Raw genomic sequence first — 25,427 nt, forward strand, 5'->3', positions numbered from 1 at the left:
TTTGCGCATTCCCGGAAGTTATATCAGCAACATTCTTTCCTAATATTGTATTCTGTATTTATTCACACTGTATATCTGAACTTGCTAATTGCACTTCTGGTTAGACCTAAACTACATTTCGTTACACTGTACTTGAATATGTGTAATGACAATAAAGTTGAATCTAATCATCTAATCTAATCTAATAACACAAACATCTTTGTTGGTTTACTGACAAAATGGGAATATGACATAGATCGATGGGTTTGTTGGTTCAGCAGAATGTCCAGTCGTTGAATGTGTGGTGTATTTCTGACTGCCAAAGACTGGAATCAGTTCTAGTCATAAGAAAAAATCTTTACGCGTGTTGTGTCCAGATTGTTTCAGTTGGTCATTTAATGTGTCCTGGATCAAAGTAAAAGCATTTTAAAACTCACTATTTTTATTACAAAAGTTTTTTTCAGTCTGTAGCTTACATAGTTAACAAACTTTTTCTTAATTGTAGTATTAAATGTTATACATAACTTTTATTGCAGCGTGCCACATGTGCAGAACCAACAAACGTTCTTTATAAAAATGTATACATGTCTCAAATGTATATGCATCCACAAACGCTAGAAGCCATCGCGCACAGTGGGGCAGCTGACTGTGAGCGTGAACTAAGCACACAGTCAGCAAAAGCATCAACAATAAAGGCTGGGAGTGAAGCAATATAAGCTTAGCTATGCTGCAGCAACAAGCGATCAACCCGTGTCCTCCTGTGGGCGTGGTCTCAACTAAGACTCGTTGTGTGAAAATTAAACCATTTTTATTGACAATTTAAAACATTACACTTTAAAAAGCAGCATGTTTGGAGTTTTTATTGGATAGTAATAACAAATAACTGGCCATTGTGGCCAAAGCGCTCCATTTTACTTTTCCGAGATCTTTTTCACTGTCGAACCTGGAAGCTAACCTTATCAGCTGAGCCATTTCTGAATTTGTATTTGAATCTGAATTTAAATCTGAATTGCCGCGTTTAGAATTTTTCAATATTAAATTTGAGAATTTAAATATTAAATATTCATATTAAAAATAATATCTAGAACTATATCGAATGTCAGGAAATATTCAATTTTGTACAATTACACTTATTTAAATTCAGATTTATAAAATTCAAATTCTAAATGTTTTGTCAGATTTCTGGCTCCATACCTGTCACTACATTAAATACATGCCTCTCAATAAACCGACTGAAGGTGGGTTAATATGTTCATATTTTAGGCGAAATAGGTGTAAGATGCAAAAATCTCTCTGTGGCAATCGTTACAGATCGCTCTGCTAGTTCAGTCTGCATTGGCAAGCAGCATGTTCTTCAACTGCATTGCCTCTTGAAGGGTAGTCGAGCTAAAGTGTGCCACAGGTCAAACCACGTTATTGCGGGCCCTTAAAATACATCATGTGAAATCAAACGACTACTCGACAACAAAATTATTCTAATTGTTTCAGCCCTAGTATTCATTATCTACTAAATGTTTTGCTTTTGTTAAAGAATGAAAATACACAGGCTGTGCTTTCAGCCGTTTCTCTCCGCGTGCATCTTTCTGAAACGCGTCTTCAAAACAGACTAAAACTCTGTGAATACTCATCATAGAAACGTAAAGAAAAGAAAGCTTCTGCTTTAAAATCTACTTTTAAATTATCCAATGTTAATATTAATATTCTTTTATTATGTACTATGTATGAAAGTAAAGACAGGTAGAGTTTTCCCGCATCAGCTTCATGTGATCACATCCTTGCTCAGATCGTTCTATTTCACGTGATCTGTGCAAGCCCCAAACAATGGCACAACAAAACAGCAAGATTCTTTGTAAAATATGTTGGTTTTACTGCACGTTTGTCTGATGTCACGCTGCACATATGCGGAGGCTCTTTAGACAGTCCTAAACAAAGAGGAAAGATTTGATTCAGTTTAAAAAAAATCACCAATCCGAGGATAAACGGTTTCATTTTAAAGAGCGATTGTATCAAGTGGAGCGCATTCTTTCTGTCGTGTATTGTTTCTTTCTGTCCTTACTTTTTACCATGGTGTTACTATAGTAAACATCTAGTAACCATGGTTTTCTTAATTTTAAAGAGACATGTATATCGGTTCAAAATATCAGTTATACTATATCTTTAATAATATTGACATCGGCCCTGAAAAACACATATCGTTCGACCCCTAATGGGAACCCACCCATGAGTCCTTCACATCCTTCACTGCTATACAGACAAACCTTAAAATTTACTTTCTAGATTGGGACACATCATAGTCACTCATGTTTATTACTCTACTCAGAGTTTCTAAAGCCGAACTCAAATCTGTAAAATGACAATAACAATTTAGATTGCAAGAGTTTGGGTTCAAACTGAGAAAAGGAGATTAACACTGAAAGAATGATCAGTTTAAATAAAATGATTTAGATTTACATGCAGTCCATTTCTGCAACCTGTGCTTTACATGGACATGTCACTCTTAAAGACAAAAACTCAGCTGTGAAGCTAAATGTCTGTATTCACGTCACAAATGACCTACACCAGCTCAACTACAACAAGCTGTTTTACTTCCGGACACATCGCCAACAACAGGATAACAAACACAAATAAGATGTAATGACCTGATCTGAGCGATCTCATTCCTTTCACGCAAATTTGGAGACAAGTGCAGTTTTAGTGGCCAACACAGGAAAACCAGAGGCTAGGAAACAAGGATGACAACACAAACACACATACACGTAGATACACACACACACACACACGACAGGTGCTCTGGCACCGCCCACAGCAATAAATGTTCTGGCTTGGGTGAGAGATTGGATTTATTTAATTAAAGAGATTTAGCTGCTGTCCCAGCTAACAAATGGCTATGCTAAACACGGAGCAGCTGATGATGTCCAAATCACCCACACCAAACACGCACAAACAAAAGTACACAAAAAACGAGCACACACAGGACTGCACAATATACTGCATCAACATTCCAATGACATACCGAATGATATTAATATAAACATAAAAATGAATCATGTAAAATACAAAATATTTAAAATGTTATATATAGTCAAAGGTTTAACATAGACATTGGCATAGATACATGTGTACATAGACGGTTTCAAAGCAACTACATAAACAAGCGTTACTGCGCATGCGCGCGTTTGTGGACTGCCCTTAACGTCCGGTACACATACGTGGATTATTTCTGATAACAATCAAACGAAACAGAGAAGAATAGATACCTGGCTAAACTTGCCTTTCCATTATTTTGAATTTAGACTGCGATACCTAGCACGACCGCTAAATGTCAATGTCCCATATGGTTTTTTTACATGTGACAAAACTACAGGACCCATTCAACAAATAGTTTATTTAATCAAATTACAATACATCCCAATTGAACAAATCCTTTATTTAATATAGAATTATTATACAGTAAAATAATAATATAAATGAATGTGAAAACAAATGAAATATCAATATTTTATATAAATATTTTATATTAGTTTTTTATATTTTAAGATAGATAGTTATTTTAATAGCCAGACCGATATACAAACACAGAAGTTAACTGCAGTCCAGGCACACGCACAAAGCGGTCTATTTATCTTACATTTTGCGTATCAGATTTCTCTTCAGCATCACGCAGCCCTAAAACACACTTTTACATGGTTTCTGTAATGGGCCTATGAGCACCTGCAGTTATTAGCTATAATTTTCCAGCCCTTGCCAGACTCAATAGCTTCAGGCGTTAGATGGCCACTTAAGACAGTCATTTGACCTAAAGAGTGATTCTCGCTCTCATTCTCTCAGTGTTAGGTTTTAAGTTGATTTATTGGCATGACAAATATTTGTACTGGTCAAATATACAGCCTATAATGAACATCTCTCTAGTGCGGGACATACTGCACTGCTCTCACACTTAAGAGGGCAATATTTTATGTATTACTTTTCAATGTGGGGTGTACAGTAGTGGCCAATAGCATAACATAGGACAATTAACATATTTGCCTTTTATTCAATTATTATTAAATATGTATGGAATATTAAAGTTAAATATTACATTTTCAGTTAACTCCAGTAATGGAGGATTAACATATTAATATTAATAACTGATAAAATCGTAGTCAATGTTTGATTGTTTTTGCTGTAAAAGTTTTGTTTTCTATCCTTTTCTGTATAGTAGAATAAAACCCACATTCTTTGATATTCTGCCTGTTTTGCCAAATAATTTTGTCAAATCAATACCTTCATCATGTTTATTTCTCCATTTTGTACCTTACGCCTCATATTTGAATCTAACCTGATGGGGCATTAAAAGCAAGTATTGCAAAAATGTCCTTAACACATCACTTTTGGCCACTGTAAGTTTTTATGCATTTTGTGAATTCGCTCCTCTGTGTTTGTCTGCCCTTTGGTGTCCACAGAGTCTGTATCTTATAGATCACTCTGCATCGTGGTATTTTCTGCAACGTGGTATTTTTGTGAGGGCCTAAAGAGTATTTAACTCTACTGTTATTTTTGATTTTCTCATTTGTGCTTTCATTTCCTCTCACACACACAATGCGTTTTCACAATGTGCTTAACCCCGGGTTAGAGGAAGAGAAACTTTATAACAATAGAAACATTTACTCAGTGCCTTGCATGTCATTCCAACAGAATGAAATTGTTACAGCTTATCAAACAATGATTGAAAATGTCAAGCAATGATAAAAAGACAAAACATCTAAAAGTTTTTAATATGACTGCTGTACTATATTTCAATTCTTTCAGTTTTTCAGTCATACGATTTGTGTGATGACTAGAGTGCATTCAATTTTTAACTTATGAGTTGACCATTTGTCTTGCAAAGAATAGAGAAACTTAGATGGGTTTGATTTTGAAATTTGGTCCCAAACTTACCCTAAATTTAAGAATTTTGGTATTTATTCTTTTATAGAGGTACTTCTCTTCTCTAAGTTAGCCTTGTCCACTACAAAAACACCACAACAACGCAGCCAAAACTTTCCACCAATCGCAGACACACAGAGTTTCTTCTACAGCCCGCAGAAACAAAGGCCATCCGTGTTTATAAATCTCAGAGATATGTTGCTTTATCAGTCTGTGAAGCAGGAGTCTCGGCTTGCGCAGTGGCCTTGAGCTGAATGCAAAGTACGTCTTATCGCACTGCTCCTCAAACCGCCCAAACGCCCTCATAACTGATTCCAGGCCTGTGAAAGGCACACAAAAGTGGCCCTGTGAAACGAGCCGTTTCCTAGTTCACATCGCCGCATTGCAGAGCCATTATTTAAAACAGATAAAGACTTCTCGTTCAATTGTGTCTGTCAGGAGGACGGACGAGTGGGATTTCCAGCCACCGTTGGATCGGCATGTCAAGAACACAGTCTTCCTACAGAGCAAACGATATTTATTCATTAGCCGTGAAGTCGGGAGTATTTACACTGATGCCAGGATGCAAACTGAAGTGATGACGTCTTATCCCATAATACAATAGCGAAACCCATTGAGAAACAATACTGGAAAGGCAAAACAAAACAAATCAGAAAATAGTCCAAAATCTAAAATAGTCTCATTACCAAATCATTCTTGACATATATTTAATCAACAGATTTCATTTTTAATAGTAACTTGACTATGACTGAAAATATATTATGAGAGTGAAATTTGTTACAGGTTTAAGATTTGTTGTAAAACTGTAAGATTTGCAATAAATTTTTAAGATTTGCAGTAAATAAAATAAAACATTTTGTATTTACTTTTCTAAAAACATTTCAAAAGAGATATTGTGATAACATTGTTATCATGAATTATTTTTGCCCTGATAATCGCGAAGTGAAAATCTGATCCTGCGACATCCTTAATGTATAATAGCAGAAAAAAAATCTGTATGCTGTACAAAATCCGACATAAAGAATGTAAAAAAACCTGCAGGCTGAAAATGAAGCTCCAGAGAGCTGCAGCGAATTAGTGGCCAATGAGATTGGACCATATGGAAACAGTCGACAAGCTTTTAACGAATCACAGGGCTCTGTGTCACCTGGGCCATGAATTAAAACGCCCTGTTATAAATCGCTCTCATTAGGCCGTGAAACACATGGTGGCCACGGCAAGCCTCAGCCCCCAGGGACGGGCAGAGATGCACAAATTCATTTCAGCTGTTTGGAGACATACTTATAGAGAGAGAAAAAACATCATGCGATCAGAAAAGCGATTTCTCGCCTCCTTTTCTGGGGAGTAAATAGCCGATAACAAAGGAAATGTGAACAGACCAAGTTATTGGATCACTGTAATAAATTGCTTTCAATAATTCACACTCACGCGTAAACGAATGTTCCATTTCATCTGGAAAATATTCGGTGCTGAACTCGGCAGCGAGGTACTTCTCAATCATACACGCGCACTCATAAATGACGCACACCGCAGGTCAACCCCCCTGACCCAACACTTATTGATTAATCTGTTGCGATGATTTCATTTGAGACCCGTCCGGGTCAAAGGATTCATGGGTAATCAATCAAGTATCCGAGGAACTGCAGGGAAAAATGAAGTACAAGCGGGGGTTCATCAGCGGGCTGAGGTGGACACCAACAGGGTGACTGAACAAATCCTATTTAGACCGAATGAACGAGCACGCACACAGGAAGCCACTCGACGGCACATTTCTCAAAGCTCTCGGCCCGGATCAGGTGACTCCAGCCAACTGCCCGTACTGTGTCGAGGAGTTAATGAGAAACTGTGCTTTCAGTACTGCAGGGTTACACTAACGTTATTAACACGCATTCAGACCATCTCGGACAATGGTGCAGTTGTATACACCGTGCTGGTTCGCATTAGGTTGAATAATGCGTTTTTGCGGTCATTGTGAAGGCTGGTAACTGCAATATTCAACCAGACGTCTACTCAGCACAGAGATGAGGTCAACGGTATAGGAACACCAACAAAGGCTTTCCTAGATGTCGAAATAATGCAACCCTACAAAGGCAATTTAAGAGCAGCAACGAATGAAAATATTGACATATATTTTTCATTATGAGCATAGTTGAGCCAAAGGCAAAGACGTTTTGTAAGCAAAGCACAAGTGGGCAGGCAGCGAGGCAGAAGGCATTAAACATCTCGCTCTATTCAGGCATGACATCAGCGTTCCGGATGTCAGACGGAGAGATGACTCTGTTAGTGCAAGTGGACACACACAACCATGTACAACAAACAGCAGATGACAGATCAGGGTCGATACTGGCATGGTTCAATTCTGTAACTTTGAAATTCCAAAATTCTAGTACAAACCAAAACTGTGCCAAACTGGCCGCTCCAAAGTAATGAGCATATATACCTCAATAAGCGTTTTCCAGTTGTAAAAGGCGACACAGTTTAAAGGTTTGTTCACTCTAGTTCTCTGAACAACAGGAATGTTTACGTGAACGCAGGTGAATCTCCCTTCTTTAGATTTTCAAGTAGCTTTGGAAGGAAATCAAGCATTCAGGTGAGACTAACACATGGCCCCTAATGTCCCCTCAAAGGCTCCTGATAAAGGCCAGCCTCGATTCCTTACAACAACAAAGACTAATACGCTGAAGCAATGTGCAATAAACCCACCGACCATAAAAACATGCGGTCTCGTGCATGTGAGGGATCAGTTTCTCCGCAGACTGCGTCAATTTCACCCGTTTCTCCTTTGCGCAGCTGCGCTCGCCAGACGTTCACAGTAAAACAAGTTCAAAAGGATGTGAATTCATTTATTTTGCACTAAACGCACGTGAAAACAGTTATTCAGAAACATTACCTTGAGCACAGGAGTGTTGTGAACGCAATGGATACATATAATCTAATGGAGCATTGCGGTGAAGGAACTTACAAAACCAAAACATCTCCACCATCGTTTCAATGAACGCCAAAACATACAAATAAAATGATATTATTGGCACAAGCCCTTTGACAAGCGAGTCACTCAAGGCTGGTGATCACCTTTGTCATAATGTGAAGGAATGGAAAACGACAAGTAACCAAAACACTCCCAAAGGTCATTTATCTCCAATTATACATGTTTAAAACCTACTGGCTTACAGATAGCAATGCACCTATTCAAGATAAACAATAGACACTGCTGATATGTTTCTGTGCGCAAAAATATCAGGTTGAACTTACCCGCGCCTTCGCTCAGCTCTTGTTGATTAATGGTTTTCGGAGCGCCGGTGCGCGCAACCTGCACACGAGTCTCCGGTCACAATCAGTCTTTTACGCAATAAAATCGTCCTTGCGCGCAAGTATAAACAGAGATACACTTTCTCTCCAACGCAAAAGGCTTAAATCTCGCGTGCTCTTTAAAGTTAAGTCCAAACTGACACTCTCAGGGTCATCAATGTCCGATTCTTTTACAGCAGCTACTGAGCAAGAATAAAAAGGCTCCTTGTTTGGATCCCCATCATGTGTCTGAGTGCCACCTCGGCACGCCGTGTCCCCATCTCGTCAGTCTTCCAAAGAAAGCGAATGTCAGCGAGCAACAAATATAGGCTCGTACATCCAGAGTTCTCCAGCAGTATTTGCTGAAAACAACGTGCTGGCGAAATCCAGGTGCAGCTCCGGTAAATGCGCCGATGTGCGCACGGTGACAGTCCGATCTCAGTGCATACACAGACTGAAATGCGGGCTACAGGGGGTTGCCAGATACTCATGTGGATGCGAGAAGTGCGTTAGAAAGCGATTACAATCGTGAATGCAAATTACTAATATTATTTAAAATACTCTTAAAAATAATAAAAAAAATATTTTATTTATAAAGAAAAATAACCAGTATTTCATAATTTTGAAGCAAGTAGACAAACCATCACATATTCTACAAATCCCACAAGAATCAAATATGATCAAACAGGGTAATGCGCTCTTTAAAATCTACTAGAAGCCGTTTGCTTTTTATGTTAATATCAGTCTTATCAGCTCACTTTAGGCTAGAGGAATACAAACCAATAATACGTATAAATGCCCATTGACTAAAACTCCTTACCACCTTCATAGCGCATTCACAATGAGACACATTTACTCAAGACAGAAGAGACCAAAAATCAACATACAAAATTATATATAATTAATGTAGAATCACACCACTATTATAATGCCAAAGTCATTTGAAAAATTAGAATTCCCTAATGACAGTTTATCTATTTTGAAACACATTCACAAACATCTCGTTTATCCCTCATGAAAAGGTCCTCGGGAGAAGAGATTGTGAAAATGTATTGGCCACAGTTAGTGGATAATTCCTAAGAAACTCTGGCAACCCTGTGCTGAGGCAAGATGTAGCTCGAGCACAATAAAAGGTCTAGAGCTCCCCCTAGCAGTGAGAATGAAATTCTCTCTCTCCCACTGTTAGTCTATTATGAGCAATAGTTCGTTGAACTCACCAGCTGACTCTGAAACGAGTTTTTCCAAACGGAAAACAATCCTCAATCCTTAATCCTCATAATAACAGCTCTTAGCCCTGTGGGTACCTGTAGCTCAATTGAAATAGCATTGCATTAGCAGCTTGAAGGTCATAAGTTCAGTTCTATTGAACGCATATAGGCCTACTGCTTGAAAACCATGTGGGCTATACCTTAAAAATGCACTTCAGGCTCCTTTGGAGGAAAGTGTATGGCACATTTAACTTAACAACCTATATGGAAGCCTACTTTGCAAAATTTGTGCTGGTTAACTCCGGTATTGAGTGTGAATGTCATTGCCATATTTCACAATGCCACTTGTAAACAGATGTAACTTGTTAGCCCTCATTTCATTTATGTTAGCTAGTATATTATCGGTGGTTAGATGAAAGCAAAACATAGACATATTCAAGCATTTGTCCTTTCTGACAGTTTGCAAAGCTGGGAAAGTCAAGTGATGTTGAGTTATAACAACCGTTACCACATCACACATTAAATTTGTCTGTGCAGGCAAGAAAACATGTGAAATCATCATATAAAATGCCTTATATGAACTTCGACGAGGGATATTTAATGTAAGTTGAATTTGCCTCCTCTGTGTCTGACGTGCTGCATACTGTGCCTCTCCATTCAAAAAAATCAGGCAGTCCAGACACCTGACGACGCACTTGCAGCCTAGCGCGCATGCGCAGAATACCAAAAGGCCTTACCAGAAGATCAAAATCGACTCAAATTGCTAGTTTCCATTTCATTTTTATGTGATTTTTCTTTTTAAACTTCTTAAATGTGTTTCGATTGGCCGAGAACTGATGACAAATAGAGGGGTTCTCTTAATTTAAGTGTATAGAATTGCCCAATGTGTGAGATCAGGTTTTCTATTATCCATCCATCCATTTTCTACCGCTTATCCGAACTACCTCGGGTCACGGGGAGCCTGCGCCTATCTCAGGAGTCTTTGGGCATCAAGGCAGGATACACCCTGGATGGAGTGCCAACCCATCGCAGGGCACACACACTCACTCATTCACTCACGCACTCACAGTTTTCTATTATAACATATTTAATTATATATTTTATCTTTAATTTTTTAATTATTAGTAACCATCCGTATTTTGCTAATATTTAGCCTAGGGTTAGCTTCCTGTGTGCCCTAGGCTGACTACGTAAACACTTTTAGCAACCATATAGCAATCATATTACGTTGAGGCTTTTTAAAGAAGCTAAAAATACTGTTTTAGTAATAAGGCTGAATGTTCTACATTGCATCATGACAGAAAATCTCTTTCTTTCTTATGCATACTGGAAGTGCACTTGCTAGTGTTGTGTTCATGTCCTGGACGGCCTCTTATACCGTACGCTTATGCCAATAAATGTTGAAGTTTTATTGTTGTATCTATGATTTCTGACTCCATTGGGAAGGAGTTAAATGTATGTGGCTTATGTGGTGAGATCAACCAGATATACACAGGCAGAATCTCAAATGAGTCTTGGAAGGATTTTACGGTACTCTTGATCTTTTCATGATGGGATATGGGATATCCAATTAGTAAAAACATATAAAATAACCAATTGTGAATATCCCCTAAGGTCCTGTTTTTGGTTAATTCGATTACAGTTAGTCGGTTGAAAAAAAATCGATTGCCATTTACTGTCTGTAAAGTGGGTTTCCTGATGAGTCTCACTTGAATTTTGAGAAGAGCTAAACGAAAGAAAAACAAATTGCTATTGATCAACAGTAAAGGTTTGCTAACAGTTTGCTATGTCTGAGCAGCACACATTAAAATGGATTCCCACGATAGTCCACTGTGTCCCATTAGTCTTTATTTGTATATGTATATAGAAATCATGATTATTAATATGTGTAATGTATTGATTAGATTTCTTGATTTATTTGCTTGAAAGATCTAAAGTGTTCCAAAAGTGTCTCTCATTTGGATATTTTGAAACCCTTTCAATTGGTGAATGTTCAGCACCTGGGTTGGGAATGAATTCAACATGGCAGTCTTGCCATGAAGTGCCCTTCAGAGCCTGATTTAGGCTGTTTGGAACAGACTTTATAGAAGTACAATGAGTTTTAGTTTAAGAGTCATAACAGAGTCTCATCAATAAAACTGACCCTGAATCAGTCCCTGATGTTAAAGGAGTTCATCCAAAAATAAAAAATCTGTCATCGATTACTAACCATCAGGTTGTTCCAAACCTATATACATTTCTTTTGAGTTCCAATGAACACAGAGAAAGATATTTGGAAGAATGTTAGCAATTTTCAGTTCTGGTACACCATCCACTACCATAGTGGTAAAAAAAATGCTTTTTTGTTCTTCGAACACGTATATTTTGAAGAATTTAGGAAAACAAAGAGTTCTCGGGCACCTTTGACTACCATTTAATTCTTCGTACTATGGCAGTCAATGATGTCCCGGAACTGAAAATAACTAACATTCTTCCAAATATCTTTCTTGTTTCTAATTTATACAGGTATGAAATTACGTGAGCGTGAATAAAAGATGACAGAATTTTCATTTTTGGATGTACAATTCTTTTAAAGGACCGGTCAGCAAAATCTAGCGGTATCTACGCTAATGTTGTGAATTTCAAACAACGCCTCACTCCACTCCACCCCTCCACCTTCCCTTTCAAAGCATTAAAGAGGCTGACAAAACATGCCAAGTTACATACCAGGGACCTGTGGTGTGTCTAGAGAGATGGCTCGTTCTAAGGTATGAAAAAAATGCATCATTACGTAAGGTCTTTATAAACCTCTGAACACATTATGTTCATTATATTGCATTGTTAGATCCTCCAAAAAGGACACAATTGTCCTTTAAAAAAAGATCAGAACTTAAATTACCTGTATGCAAACATCTGTACTATTATGGTACAAAATGGACAGGTGCAGTTGCCAAATGTTTGTAATCATGTCAACAACTTTAGTTCTAAATAAGTGGTCATATATATATTTTACTACTTTTAACTGTATTTTTAGTCAACGGATATTCCTACATAACTCTTTAAATATTTATACTGTTTTTAATGCGTTATAATTTACACTGAACCATCATACAGACCTACTCTAAAAAACGAACTTCACAAACTTCTGAATGAATCCAAAAAGAACATCTAACATCTAAAGAACCATGTGTAGTTTTTTTTTTTTTTTTGTTAAAAAGCAGCTTTTTTACATTTATAGTTTTTTATTGTCATTTATCAAACACGAGGTATAAATCCAAAAATACGAGTTACAAAAACTTCCACGGAATACTAAATACGATAAATACTATAGGAATTGCGGGTTCGACTAGGAGACGTGCACAACACACAACTAGACCTGACATCGAATACAGGGAACAAGGGAACAGATATAGTGTCCTACTAATGAGGTGCAGGTGAATGTCATTAATAATCAGATGAGCGGGAACGTGTGTAGCGTGATGATGGTGCTGATGCAGGGGATGTGATTGACAGCGGAGCCGTGACGGTCACAAATGTAAGTATGTAAAGAGAGACAAGTATTTCTATTAAAATATTATTAATTTAAAAAATATTAATAATATGTTATACAAATGACCACCAACTATGAGGTAATAAGTTATATTAAAACATAACATGTTTTTTAGTAAATGTCAAGGATAAAATAAAAAATTTTACGGCTCTTAACGACATAATACTAAAATCAAATGAAATAACTTTTCTAGACTCGTGATTTCTTGACCGCTGATTTTGTTCTGGTACATTTTTATTAATTTTGTGCATAACATTGTAATTTCCTTTCTTCGGTATACTTAAACATTTCAATTCCACTACTTCAACAACAAAAACACAATGTTCTGGAACGTCATTTCATGATAAAAAATCTAAATAGAAGGTTCCTTTTTATCCAAAAAAACGGGAACCAAACACTAACGTTAGGGGAACGTTCTAAGTTTGTATAGACGTTCGGCGTGTTCTGTGGGTCAGTTGTCATGGCAGCCACAGAGCGGCGCGCGCGTTCGAGAGTGCGCGTGTGCGTTTGTGTGATGGGGCGGCTCCGATTTCAAACACAGCGCCCATCTTTAACCCAACAGCACCGGACAGTCCCGCAGCGAGATCCGCAACTCGTGTAAGTTATTCTCCGTCAAACTCTTTCATTCGGTGAGATTCCGTCGACTTTCTTTGATGCTCTTACCATCTGATACATTGTAACGAGCGCCTTCTTGATGGATTCAGACATTATTAGATCGACGCGAGCGGTGGCGCGCATCACAGGCGCTTTGTGTGTCGTTGTTTAGATACACTTTCTGCCTCTGATCCGCGTTTTAAACTCTTCCCGTCGGTCCTATGGCTGCAGCCTGTTGATCATCAGTGCTGGACGGGAAAAACGGATTGTATTCCCGACGGCGGCAGCAGCAGAAGGTCTGTGAATAATACAGCCAATAAAAAGATCGAGTAACGGGACACGAGTTAAGTCATGTATCTGATCATGTGAGTCAAGAGTAATATTATACACATAAGATGAAAGTGGTGTCTAAAACATTACTCTTTAAAGTGAACTGACAGGAACATTTAAACATAAGAGTGTTTATTAAACTTCACGACACATTAGCTTATCCCTGTGGTTTATTTGATTAAAACCAAGAGACTTAAAACAAAGCTGCTTTACGTAAGCCTACTAAAAACTTTATATGGTGTCATCGTAATTATTTTGAATTTTGTATAGATATGTAGCTTTACTCTTATTCTAGACTATCTCAGTTGTGGTGTCATTACATTAAATGAAGGGTTCTCAGAGCTAGTGTACTTTGTTACCAGGGAGACAGCAGTGTCACTGTAGAGCATGCTGGAAGTGAAATATGAGCCAGGAAACAGGCCCCATCACAAATAGTTTTATTGTAAATTTCCAATCAACGAGTAATGAAAGTTTAGCAAAAAGTGTGCACAGATGATTTTAAATTTAGGGATACCCAACAAGTGCTAACTGTAAATATTCAATGTTATTTCCACAACATATAACATGAATGTTATAAAAACAACATGTTTATTTGACAGAAGTTGTGTTCCTTTTTTATAACACTCAGAAAATGTTTTTTGTTAAACTAGCTTGATATACTTGTGAGTCGAAAGTGCTTTTTAAAGAAGAATATTTCCTAGGTTTAGAGAGGAAAAACTTCCTATAAGAAAGTCATTCCCAGGCGGTTGGGGAACAGTTCAGAGACATGTTATGCCTCAGTCTTTATCAGTCACAGTATCAGTCCTGAGTTATTTCAGTCTCAGTGAGTTTATCAGCTGAAAGTGACTAGCTGGGAGTTGTGCTTGTCAGATCCACGTCTCCAGCAGCTGCTTTGGGAGAACGATTCATTTATTAGGCCGATAACACGGCAGCGACATCCGTGTAACGTTACCCTCACGTTTTTTATTACTTCATTCCATTGTAATTACACAGAGAAAAATACTGTAACAGTCTAATAATGTGATGTTTTGCTAGAAATAAGTCAATCTTAAAGTCGCAGTGAACGTAAAAATTATAACGGGTATTTTTTCATGAAATATTGGAGCGTTTATTGTAAACAGTTGATCAATGTGGTTCATTCTCTTATTAAAATTTGTGTGCCCTCAAAATCTTTAGTTCATATCTTAAACGCACTTCCTTCCAGTAATGACTATCCATCTTAGATGACTTACTGTGCGTAAACAGTCCAGTCCAGTCCTTTAAATATGTTACGGAGGATGAGAGCATCAGTCTTGGACACTTTGATTCATTATTTCTTCATTTCATTCCCATGTTAAAATTATTCTATGTACAAAGTAAACAACACAGTTATCATTATTATGATGATTTTTTGTGTAACTCAGTTGTGTTTGATACCTATTTGAATTTGAAATAATTACTGCCAAGATGTTTTAATGGTTTCCTGAGAAAATATGTCAATTTTTTTTATTTTAAATGACCCGAATGAAACTCTTTCTAAGACAACTGCCGTTCTTGCTAAATAAAAAAAGTACACAATGCACAAGATGCACAAAGAACCAACACAAAGTAACAAAGCGAAGTGTATTTGTATTAACTAACAATGTCGCTCATGGTTAGTTCATGTTAACTCTAATGTTAATGAATGAGACGAGAGCTGTATCACGGGATGTAGTATTTGTCTATCTCTTAAAGAGATGTTTTGCTGTCTGTTGTATTTATTAAAACAGTGTGGTGGGGCGCTCACAGGACGATGTTAATCCTGACGTAAGAGCATTACAAAGCCAACAGCAGGTCTAATGTATAGAGGCCATTACGTCCAGTTCACTGATATGATTTCATATGCTAAAGCCTCTCAACTGTAAAAAGTTCCAAAAGTAAAACTATCATGATGATAAAATTAAGCTTTCAGAAGCAATACTTTTTCTTTACAGTATATATTGAAATTACCAGAGCTTGGCTTTGACCGCTGTGTGTCCACAAACAATGTTTTATTATTCATGCATAGACTGTATTTTTACAATGCAATGAATCTGTTTCTGAATCATGCTGTTGATTGGCTCTTTTTTGTTATATTATACTGAAAGTATAGTATTAAGATTATATTATTGTGTGTAGGTGATATTATTGTGTACATGCGATTAACATATTGATGAATATTGTTAGGCTTATGATGTTAAGGTTCCTGAGAACTGACTATAAATGGCATATAAAGAATAATTGTTACTTTTTTAGTAGCTTAGATATGCTTTTATCCAATTCCATATACAGTACATTACAAGCGTTACATTTTATCAGTATGTGTTCTCTGGGAATTGTGTGTTCTGCTTCCATCGAAGCAAACAGTCGTGTCATCTATTCAGTTCTATTTAAAGTATTTAAATACTGACATGACATCACAACTTCATATAATTTACCAGTCACGGACAATATAATAAATTTGTTTGGCTAATCTATTGGCCACACCAGCTTCGGCAACGTGTCCTATTGTATAAAACATGGCCAAGCCTTTGGTATTTATTGACATCAGGCTTACAAGTGTATCTAAAAAGCAGACCTTTGCTGTGCCCCATCGTCATAGCAACCACTGGGATGGTCAGACAATGTGTCTGCCTTCATCCGATCCTGCCATCACCTCATCTGAGTCTGATGTCTTTAAGATTTGACACTCTGCCGCTAAACTGAATGTTTTTACCAATTTGCACTGATCAGCACTGTATGAAGAAGACACATCTTTTCTTTTGATTGGTCTATCGACTATTTTTGATAAACCTTCACACAATAAAGAGTGTTCACAGTTATGTGTAAAAGGAAACTCTTCATACTTCTCCATAAAAAGTTTGTAGTGACGAGATGTACCAATCATCTACTGTAAAAACTCAAAATAATCCGTAAAGTAAATTGGTCCATTTGTGGATTTCAGGGACAGTGCGAGGCCCAGGTTATGAAGGGGACACAAATACAGAGGACAGAAAATATGATTGAAACAATGGGTGAGTTTATATCATGTTTTTCTTCTGTAATTGGACTGTACAGGGATGTAGGATATTGTTTCAGAACAAAAGAGTGTTCGTCTTTTTTAATAAACCAGGATGACGCCTGTGAAGGCAGTGATGGTCTTTCTGCATGTGTCATTGAAAGTAGAAAGTAAAGATAGTCCTGTAATAGTAAAAAAGTAAAGCATTTGTATTTGGATGCTGTTTAGTATGATATGTCGTTCTTTATTGCAGTGACATTCAGTAACATTTGTAATTGCAGCCAAAAATCTTTTTGGACAACCAAATAACAAACAGCACAAGACAATCTATAGAAAGTAAGATGTTAATGAAAATTGTTGCTTGTGAGACAGTTTACAGTCAGTGGTTTTGTGAAGTGGTACAAGGTTGTAATACTCTGACACACATTGGTTTAGTCACACTCCGTGTGTATGGAAATGACCAACACTGAGTCAGACAATCCTGGAGGGTAATAAAAGCTCCTGAGCAGGAATGCAACGACCGAGTCCCGCTCACCGGATTCTGGAGCTCAGCCAGGTGTTAGCCAGGCATGGCTAGACAAACCAGAGCTGAAAACACTCAATTTCACCTTATAACACACACACTCTGCTGGCTTCTACAATGTTTCATGAGAAAGGTTGATATGTCAAAAAAATAAGTTTATAAAAATGTATTTGATTAAAAGGATACTTCACCCAAAAATTAAAACTCTGTCATCATTTACTCACCTTTGAGTTGTTCCAAATCTGTATAAATGTCTTTGTTCTGATGAACTCAGAGAAATATATTTGGAAGAATGCTTATAAACAAACACATCTTGCCTCCCTTTGACCCCTATAGTAGGAAAAAAATATTTTTTATATATATTTTTTTGTTCTGTTGAACACAAAAGAAGATATTTTGAAGAATGTAGCAAACGGTTATGAGGCACCTTTGACTACCATCGTCATTTTCCCTACTATTGCAGTCAATGGGGGGAAAAATCTGTCTGGCTTTAAGCATTCGTCCAAATATCTTTCTCTTTGTTCATTGGAACAACTCGAATGTGAGAAATTGATGACAGAATTTTCATTTTTGGGTGAAGTATCCCTTTAAAGTGTGAAACTGACCAGAGTATGTGAGCGGTGTAAAATGCTGGCAGATAATCTATCGTGATTCCTGAGGTGAACCAACAATGAAAAGCATGTGTTTGGAAGCATTGCAGTGATTTTAGTTGTGTTTGCGTGTGGCAGACACCCAGCATTGTCTTCAGGCGTTGGAGAGGTTACAGGCTCGCCTGAAGGAAAAGGGACCAGATGTTCCTGCTGAGGAGAAACTGAATCTCCTGAAGACGGTCCTGCAGAGTCCTTTGTTCCACCGAATCCTCGCCCTGCAGAAATCAGTACAGCATTTGAAAGAGAATGTAAGAAACAACACACTACCGCTCAAACTACACTTCCCATGATGCAGTGAAATGCACAAGAACACTGACATTACATTTTTCTGCATTATCCGTAGTTCAAATGGAAAACTGTTTTTTTCTGATTGATTGACTATGTTTTGGAGTAGCGTACTACCATTTGCTCATACCAATTCTGCTGTGTAGTATTTATATTGTGAACAGGATTTACATTATCAGAATGCTCACTTGTCAAAAAATTGAATCCTACTCTTTAAAATCTGGCATTTTTGTTCTGCAATTTGCTAAAAATGTACAAAGTATGGAGTGCAACCTGTATGTCTAACCAGTTAACTTGTTTTGACCGAGGTAAACTTCATTAGTCGGGCAGACTTAGAGTTTTTTTAGCTACATTTTTGTGTGACTTGGAGAGTTTTACGTTGGCAGCAGGTCAGTCTAAAGTATGCGAGCTATGCAGAGGAGTCAGGAGTAAACGAATGGAGCTTATCAACTCCCTTCTAGTGTTCTCTCTCTCTTTTTGTCTCCCTCCTTACTTACATACTTTTGAACCACAGAGCATAACATTGTTAATAGTTAATGTCTGTTTCAAAGCAAAAAATGACCCACACTACTTTTGGAACTCATTTTGTGGATTGTTAAATAGGCATTATGCAGTTGCATTTACATGTTAAGTCCCCCTGTAGTGGGTCATTTTATGACTTAAAACTCATCTTTGAACATCAAAAGAGTATATGGTTTTAGGGGGGTAATCATTTCTTAGTGCCTTCAAAATAACTTGAATTTAACTCTACACTCTTGCTTTATTTCGGTACATGTGGTACAATAAATATGCAAATAGTCCCGCTTCACTCAATCACAGCACGGATCGTCAATAATAGATGAGAGATTGACGATAAAGTAAGTTTAGCTTAAAAGAGTATTGCTAACAGAATCAATATTTGCCGAATGATTGATGCTAAGTGATAAGTTGACTAGAAATTTAAATTGAAACAATACTGAGCTTTTCATGTTAGATGTTATAATTCATCTGCCACAATGTTCAATGCTCTCTCTTATTAGAAAAAAGCGTTTGCCAAATGAATACATTTAAATGTAAACAAAAGTTTTTTTGGGGGGGTTACGCAGAATTGTTTAGATCACTGCTTTTTTTTACTTTTTGATTTTATAGTCTTAAGACAATAGCCGGGTTTCCATCTCCCTGGTTTTATGTGCATTTTAATGTTTCGCAGCAGAATGTTTTCGCTTGAGGTGGTTTTTCATTTTTTCAGGGGTTAATGCGAATAATAGGAGATGGAAACACATTTGCTGCATAATTCCTCCAAAAAGTAATGTAACAGCACTATGAGACAGTGTAACCAGACTAACCAGAGTACTGATGTTGTTACACAGCTTCTGAAGTTTCGTTATGGTCACTCTTAAATGTTTGAGCAAAGTCGTCAAAGTATTTCTGTAATTGCCTCTTAGAACTGTCACGACTGTTTCCCAAACAGCAAGCATCCATAAAAGCACCGCATTTATTGTGTTTCTTCTGCTTGCGCAAGTAATTATTATACATAAAAATTAAAATATTCAGAGGCTTTTCTTACTGATATTTAGTGACCGTTTATTATGAAGTGACCGTTTTGACGCTTTGGATGGAAACAGTGCTTATTCACAAATGTTTTATGCCATATTCCAATTTTGCGAATTAGATAAATTTGCAACTTTGGATGGAAACCTGGCTAATGACTGAAGCAAGGATAACAACACTTCTCTCCACGACTTTATTAAACTGTTCTGCTACACATAACCTAATGCAAAATTTTTAGTAATAGTTAAAAATAGTTAAACTTTGAAAACTACAGTCAATATTGTAAAAAGAAAACTCACACTTGATCGTAAGTTATTGAATTCTGTTTAAATTTGCACATGTTATTGTGCCTATTGAAAAAAACAAGTCCCGCATTATGAACTATTGAGGTATCATGAAAGTGAAATATGAAAATTTTGCTATCATTTACTTACCCTCATGTCATTTCATACCTGTATAAATCACTACCTTCTGATGAACACAGAGAAGGATATTTGGAAGAATGTTAGCAATTTTCAGTTATGGGACATCACTGACTACCATAATAGGAAATATTAAATGGTTTGTTTTCCTAAATTCTTCAAATTCTCAAATTTTGTGGTCAACAGAACAAAAAATATATACAGTACTGGTTTGAAACAACCTAAGGGTTGAGTAAATGAAGACAGCATTTTCATTTTTGGGTGAACTGTCCCTTAAATGCACGCCAAAACACGTTAAATTGTATACTTAAAATTGCACTTCAAAAGTGTAATACATTGATTACATGCCAGAAATGTAACACTCACGGTAAAATGGCGGTAACTCATAAACTCTTTGGAATACAAACTTACGGTCGCCGAACGATATTCACCGTCGGTCGGTCTCGTTTGAAAAAAGAAAATATGGCTAAAAAAAATCACACACACACAATTTTTTTTTCAAAGGTATGTTGTTAGGTTTATTGTAAAAAATAAATCCAAAAAGTTAATGTTTTACTTTGATTAAAAAATACATTAAAAAAATACGGGTCGCAGAAGGATAACAAAAATCTAAGCACACTCTTTATAGAAAAGAATCAATTACTCAATCTACATAAACTATTTTAAAAAACACCAAAGAAATCTGTATTCTAGAGTCTTAGAACTTTCCAATGATATATAGTTTGTCATGATTCTATTAGAAATTACATGCACAATATTGACGAAAACTTAGGTGTCCCGTATACGGAACGGGAGACAGTTAATAGGCTACACCTCCAATGTTATATACACATATATAACTATAATACTGCAACAGTGACTGTATTTACATAGGCACTCAAGTGCCACTTGTCTGAGTTTACGTTTATTCTCAAACCATTTATGTGCTGCTTTTCTTGCACACGCATACTCTCTTAAATCCTAAAGGAACTCCCGGACAAGACCTGCATATGTTGAATCTCTTTTTCTAAATCCCATAAACCGCATAGGTAAGCAGCATTTACACTAACATGATGTTTCAGAGAAGATGTTACTTATGAGTTTAATGAGTTGTTTAATGGAAATGTGAGTAATAGTATAAATGAAAGGAATCAGAGTGTTGCCAAACAAATAAATAAATAAAAAGAAAACTATTATTAACGGAACCCCATCCCTCTAAACTCAGTGTCTACGACGCCAAACTCAACTACACTACATAAGAAATAAACATACAAGGGAGGCAGGTGACTCAAAAGACTATACTAACAAAATAAAATCTGTCTTAAATAAAGTCTACAAAGACTTACAAAACTTAAAACAACAACCTCTAATAGCAAACTCACAGCCCCCATGATATGCATCCATGGCGTTGAACTTGACTTTGTCAAACCTGGAGCTAGCACACCTATTACACAGGCTTTTTATACAGCATAACACAGGTTCAGCAATCAGCAAGCAAGTCGACATATTCTCGAGGCATCACGACTCAAAGATCAATGAGACCATTACAAAGGAAACACCTTACAGGCCTCATTAATCATAAACGGCAAACACACGAATGAAGACTCGCTCAGGATGCAGCACGCTGGCTTGACGCCCCAATGCATAGAACTTGTGGCCTTTAAATCCCTCAAGCGCAGCAGCGGATTGCCAAACGTCATGCCGTCTGAACACTCAGTGGCAGTAGAGCCAGCCAATGAGCATGAACCTAGACACAGCGTAAAGAACACACACACACACACAAAAGACACGAGAGATAAAAGGGAGAGAAAAAAAGAACATACAAGCACACACCCTTAAGATAAAACTATATGAATTAAACCTCAAGCATACACTTTTTAACTATCCTCACACCAAATCTTCAATTCCCTAGGCTCTTGACAAAGCATCAGCAATTATGTTCACAGAACCTTTCTTGTGTTTAATCACTAAGTTATTACCCTGAACGATCAAAGCCCACCGCATCAAACGCTGATTCTGGTTAGAAACACTTAAGGGTTATGATCTGTAAACACAAAAATAGGTAAATTACTTGAACTCAGAAAGACATGGAAATAGTGAAAATGCCATCAGTAACGCCAAAGTTTCCTTCTCTATAGTAGAGTAATTCAACTGGTGCCTGATGAACCCCTTCTTCCTGATCTTATTAACCCTTTCTAAAGTATGTGCTGTATATATAAAGATGGTCAGTTATGATTGTCCTACAAGACCCCACTAAGTTTTCTCTCCCGACAAAAACCACAGAGCTTGTTTATGCCACTAAATGGGTCTGGCTTTGTCTGTGTTACTATGGTAACCAGAATGACGAAAGAGACTGTGGAGGGGGAAAGAGAGAGAGAGGTAAGTACATGTGTGAAGTGGAGCGGAAGTAATTTCTGAAATGTGGTACTCCACCGAACTGAAGGCCTAATCCTCTTAGACAGGCAGACTAACACAGTAACACATACAGGCTCTCTCAGAGTTTATGGCTTAGTGCAGCCGAGAGCACGGCTACTAATCTCAAGGGCCTCTGGGAGACGTTTATGAACATTAATGTTTACAACAGTAAATTGAAACAGGGTCTTTTAACCACAGGACGCCTGTATGCAACCTGTGTCGTTTGACTCGACAATAACAGCAGATGACTTTTTAATAAATTAGTACCATGTGATAAATAAGCTTATTATGCTAGTTTGTATTATCATTCTTATTTGAGTACCCTGCATAACCGGAGGTTTAGAAAACACAGAGGCCAAACTTTAGTGACAGTACGGATCTTTTTAAGCTGGACCAAAAACAAGCTAAACCATGTAATAAAAGCAAGGAAAAGCAATAACATTTTTGTTATGTAAAGTGTTCATTCACTAAATCAATATGTGAACCAAACAAAAAACATTTAGTTAAAGAGAAAAGTTTTGCTTAAGAATTACCTCAATGTCTTATTTAAAACTGCAGTCAGTTTTTGTTAATTTTGAGTATGACCTTAACCCACGTTAATAAAAAGCACCCACAGAAACCTGCAATTTCATTGTGCAAACAGAGATGACCATATAGGGAAGAAAGATATGGACGACGATGTTTTGAACTAAAACTGAACACTTTTTTTAGCATTTTAGTTGTTCAATTAAAATAACAATTGTGTTTTGGAGGCCTGAAAGTGCTAACTTTTGAAAACGATACTTTTATCATCTCTGTGTAAACTACAAAAATATTAAAGTCACCATGAAATAAAAAATGACCATTCCTATTTTTTTCGCTGTTTCACTCAGAAATACGAAAAAATACTGAAGTTCACAAGACTTTAATTTTGAAAACTGTGATGTCATGCGCGTTCATATTTCATCACAAAGAAACATGGCAGAATAAAGCGTTTTCAAATTTTCATAAAACCGTGTGGATATGGAATGTTTTAACATAACATTGTAATCACATTTACATTTATTTATTTGGCAGACAGTTCTATCCAAAGCCACTAACTACTAGGAGAGCATATAAACATTTTGTCAGCACACCAAACAGTACAGTTAGTTTACAAGGCCACACTACTATGCTACATGCTACTAATCGTAGATACTTGTCATGTAAATCTACGCAATTTTTGGCATGCAAAAATTACTCGACTTTTAAACAATAGCCATTCATTTTCAAGTGAAACTCACTGTACATGACACCTTTTCTGTTATTTTCTCTATGTTCCACACACTCATTGACTAACCGTGTCAGCTTTTCCACAATCTAACTCTGTTTATACAAATGAATAAAGTCATACTAGTGACCTCATGCTTATTGTCAGCTTATTGACCGAATGTTTAACTAATTTTGGATAAATAGCTGTGGATAAAATATGAATGGATGGAAAATGTGTATTATTATTGTAAAGATATTTGAAATCTCGGACTAACAATAAAAAACAAGAGCAAACATTCTGGAAAAATATTTGGAGAGGTGAGTTTTTTAAGATGTGTTTAGGGCTGGCATTACTGAGATGGTTTATGTGAGATGATTTGTAGCTCAGAGACGTACGGTTGATCCAGAAATGAGAAATCAAAAGTGAATTAAGCGGCTTGTAAATTTAATGAAAAACATGTGTGCACGGATGGGTGGGAGGACAAATTATTACCTGAAATTATCATAACAAGTCCCAGAGAGTCCCACACATTGTCAGAACAATACTTGGAAAATGAGGCATGTACACACTTTATCTCTTTGTCTCTCTCAGGCTCCTTGTATTAAGTCCGATCTGAAAGGCAGCCATGAGGATTGTTCTGCTCAGCTCAACGGGGAGCCTTCACCTGAAGAATTCGAACACATCATTCGTTCAATGGCTCAGGTAACACACAGATCACTCACTCGCTTGTTTATGCAGTCGAATCCAGTCGGATGGATTTTTTTGAAACGAAATCATTCGGGTCCCCAAGTTTTCCTTCGGAGGTTAAAGTCTTTTAAAGAGTACATAACATGAGATCAAGCTGTAAATCAGAAAGTGAATGAAAAACAAAGTTACTGGCTTGGAAAAAAGGGAGTCGACTCTGAATCATTCAAAGATTCGTCCCTAGACCGAGTCGCGAACCGCCATGGATTTACGTTACATATCGTCCCTGCCTACGTCTTGCTAGGACTGCCTGCTAAAACTTCACTCTTCTCCCCCAAACACTGTAGCTCGTGAGCCTCATTCGCGGTAGACCAATCACAGCAGACTAGAACAACTGACCAATCACATCAGACTAGGCTAGCGGAAAGGAGGGGATTAGATGGATGAAAAGAAGTAATAGTAGTAAAGAAGCATTTGAGAGTAAGTCAAGAATAACTGCCTATTATAACAAAATATAGTGTTTTTACACCTTTGTACATAACCTTGTTGTTGAACACTCCATAAACCAAAGAACGATCCTAAAAATTCTTAGTTATGTACCCTTTAAAGTAATAGGTCATAGTTGAAAACTCATAAGTGACTCAACCTTGTGTCATCACAGATGTGCTATACAAATGTATTAGGTCTGTGCCCTAAAATAACAGTTTTGCTTATTTTCTATGTCTCTTGAATGGTTAATCGACCAGTATGTGTAAGCTCTTTAGTCACAGTTGTATTTTTAATGTTTAAATACAATAATTGTATTTACAATAATAAATAAAATTCCATTTTACAGGAAAAATATTCAGATGGCAATTACAGTTGTTTACTTGCAGTCGTT

General features: G+C 37.0%; 2 protein-coding genes across 19 annotated transcripts in view; one reads left to right on the top strand and one right to left on the bottom strand.

The window, feature by feature from the left end:
- LOC130417724 (adhesion G protein-coupled receptor L3-like) overlaps positions 1 to 8,606 on the bottom strand; it is a 200,379-nt gene extending 191,773 nt beyond the window's left edge. For all 12 annotated transcript variants that reach the window (XM_056743545.1, XM_056743459.1, XM_056743500.1 and 9 more), the window contains exon 1: positions 8,137 to 8,606. The gene's annotated coding sequence lies outside the window, so the exon portion shown is untranslated. The remainder of the gene's footprint in view (positions 1 to 8,136) is intronic.
- A 4,834-nt stretch (positions 8,607 to 13,440) lies between these two features.
- Positions 13,441 to 25,427, top strand: part of LOC130432297 (multiple PDZ domain protein) — a 41,526-nt gene continuing 29,539 nt past the window's right edge. For 5 of the 7 annotated variants that reach the window (XM_056761638.1, XM_056761860.1, XM_056762101.1 and 2 more), the window contains exons 1-4: positions 13,441 to 13,506; positions 16,775 to 16,844; positions 18,080 to 18,249; positions 24,455 to 24,565. In XM_056761638.1, the coding sequence (XP_056617616.1) occupies positions 16,796 to 16,844; positions 18,080 to 18,249; positions 24,455 to 24,565 (330 nt within the window). In that variant the 5' untranslated portion in view covers positions 13,441 to 13,506; positions 16,775 to 16,795. Of the gene's footprint in view, positions 13,507 to 13,547; positions 13,869 to 16,774; positions 16,845 to 18,079; positions 18,250 to 24,454; positions 24,566 to 25,427 lie in introns of those variants that run through there. The other 2 variants (XM_056761785.1, XM_056761714.1) reach the window with 2 other exon arrangements.

The sequence above is a fragment of the Triplophysa dalaica genome, chromosome 1 (assembly GCF_015846415.1).
Source record: "Triplophysa dalaica isolate WHDGS20190420 chromosome 1, ASM1584641v1, whole genome shotgun sequence".
NCBI lineage: Eukaryota > Metazoa > Chordata > Actinopteri > Cypriniformes > Nemacheilidae > Triplophysa > Triplophysa dalaica.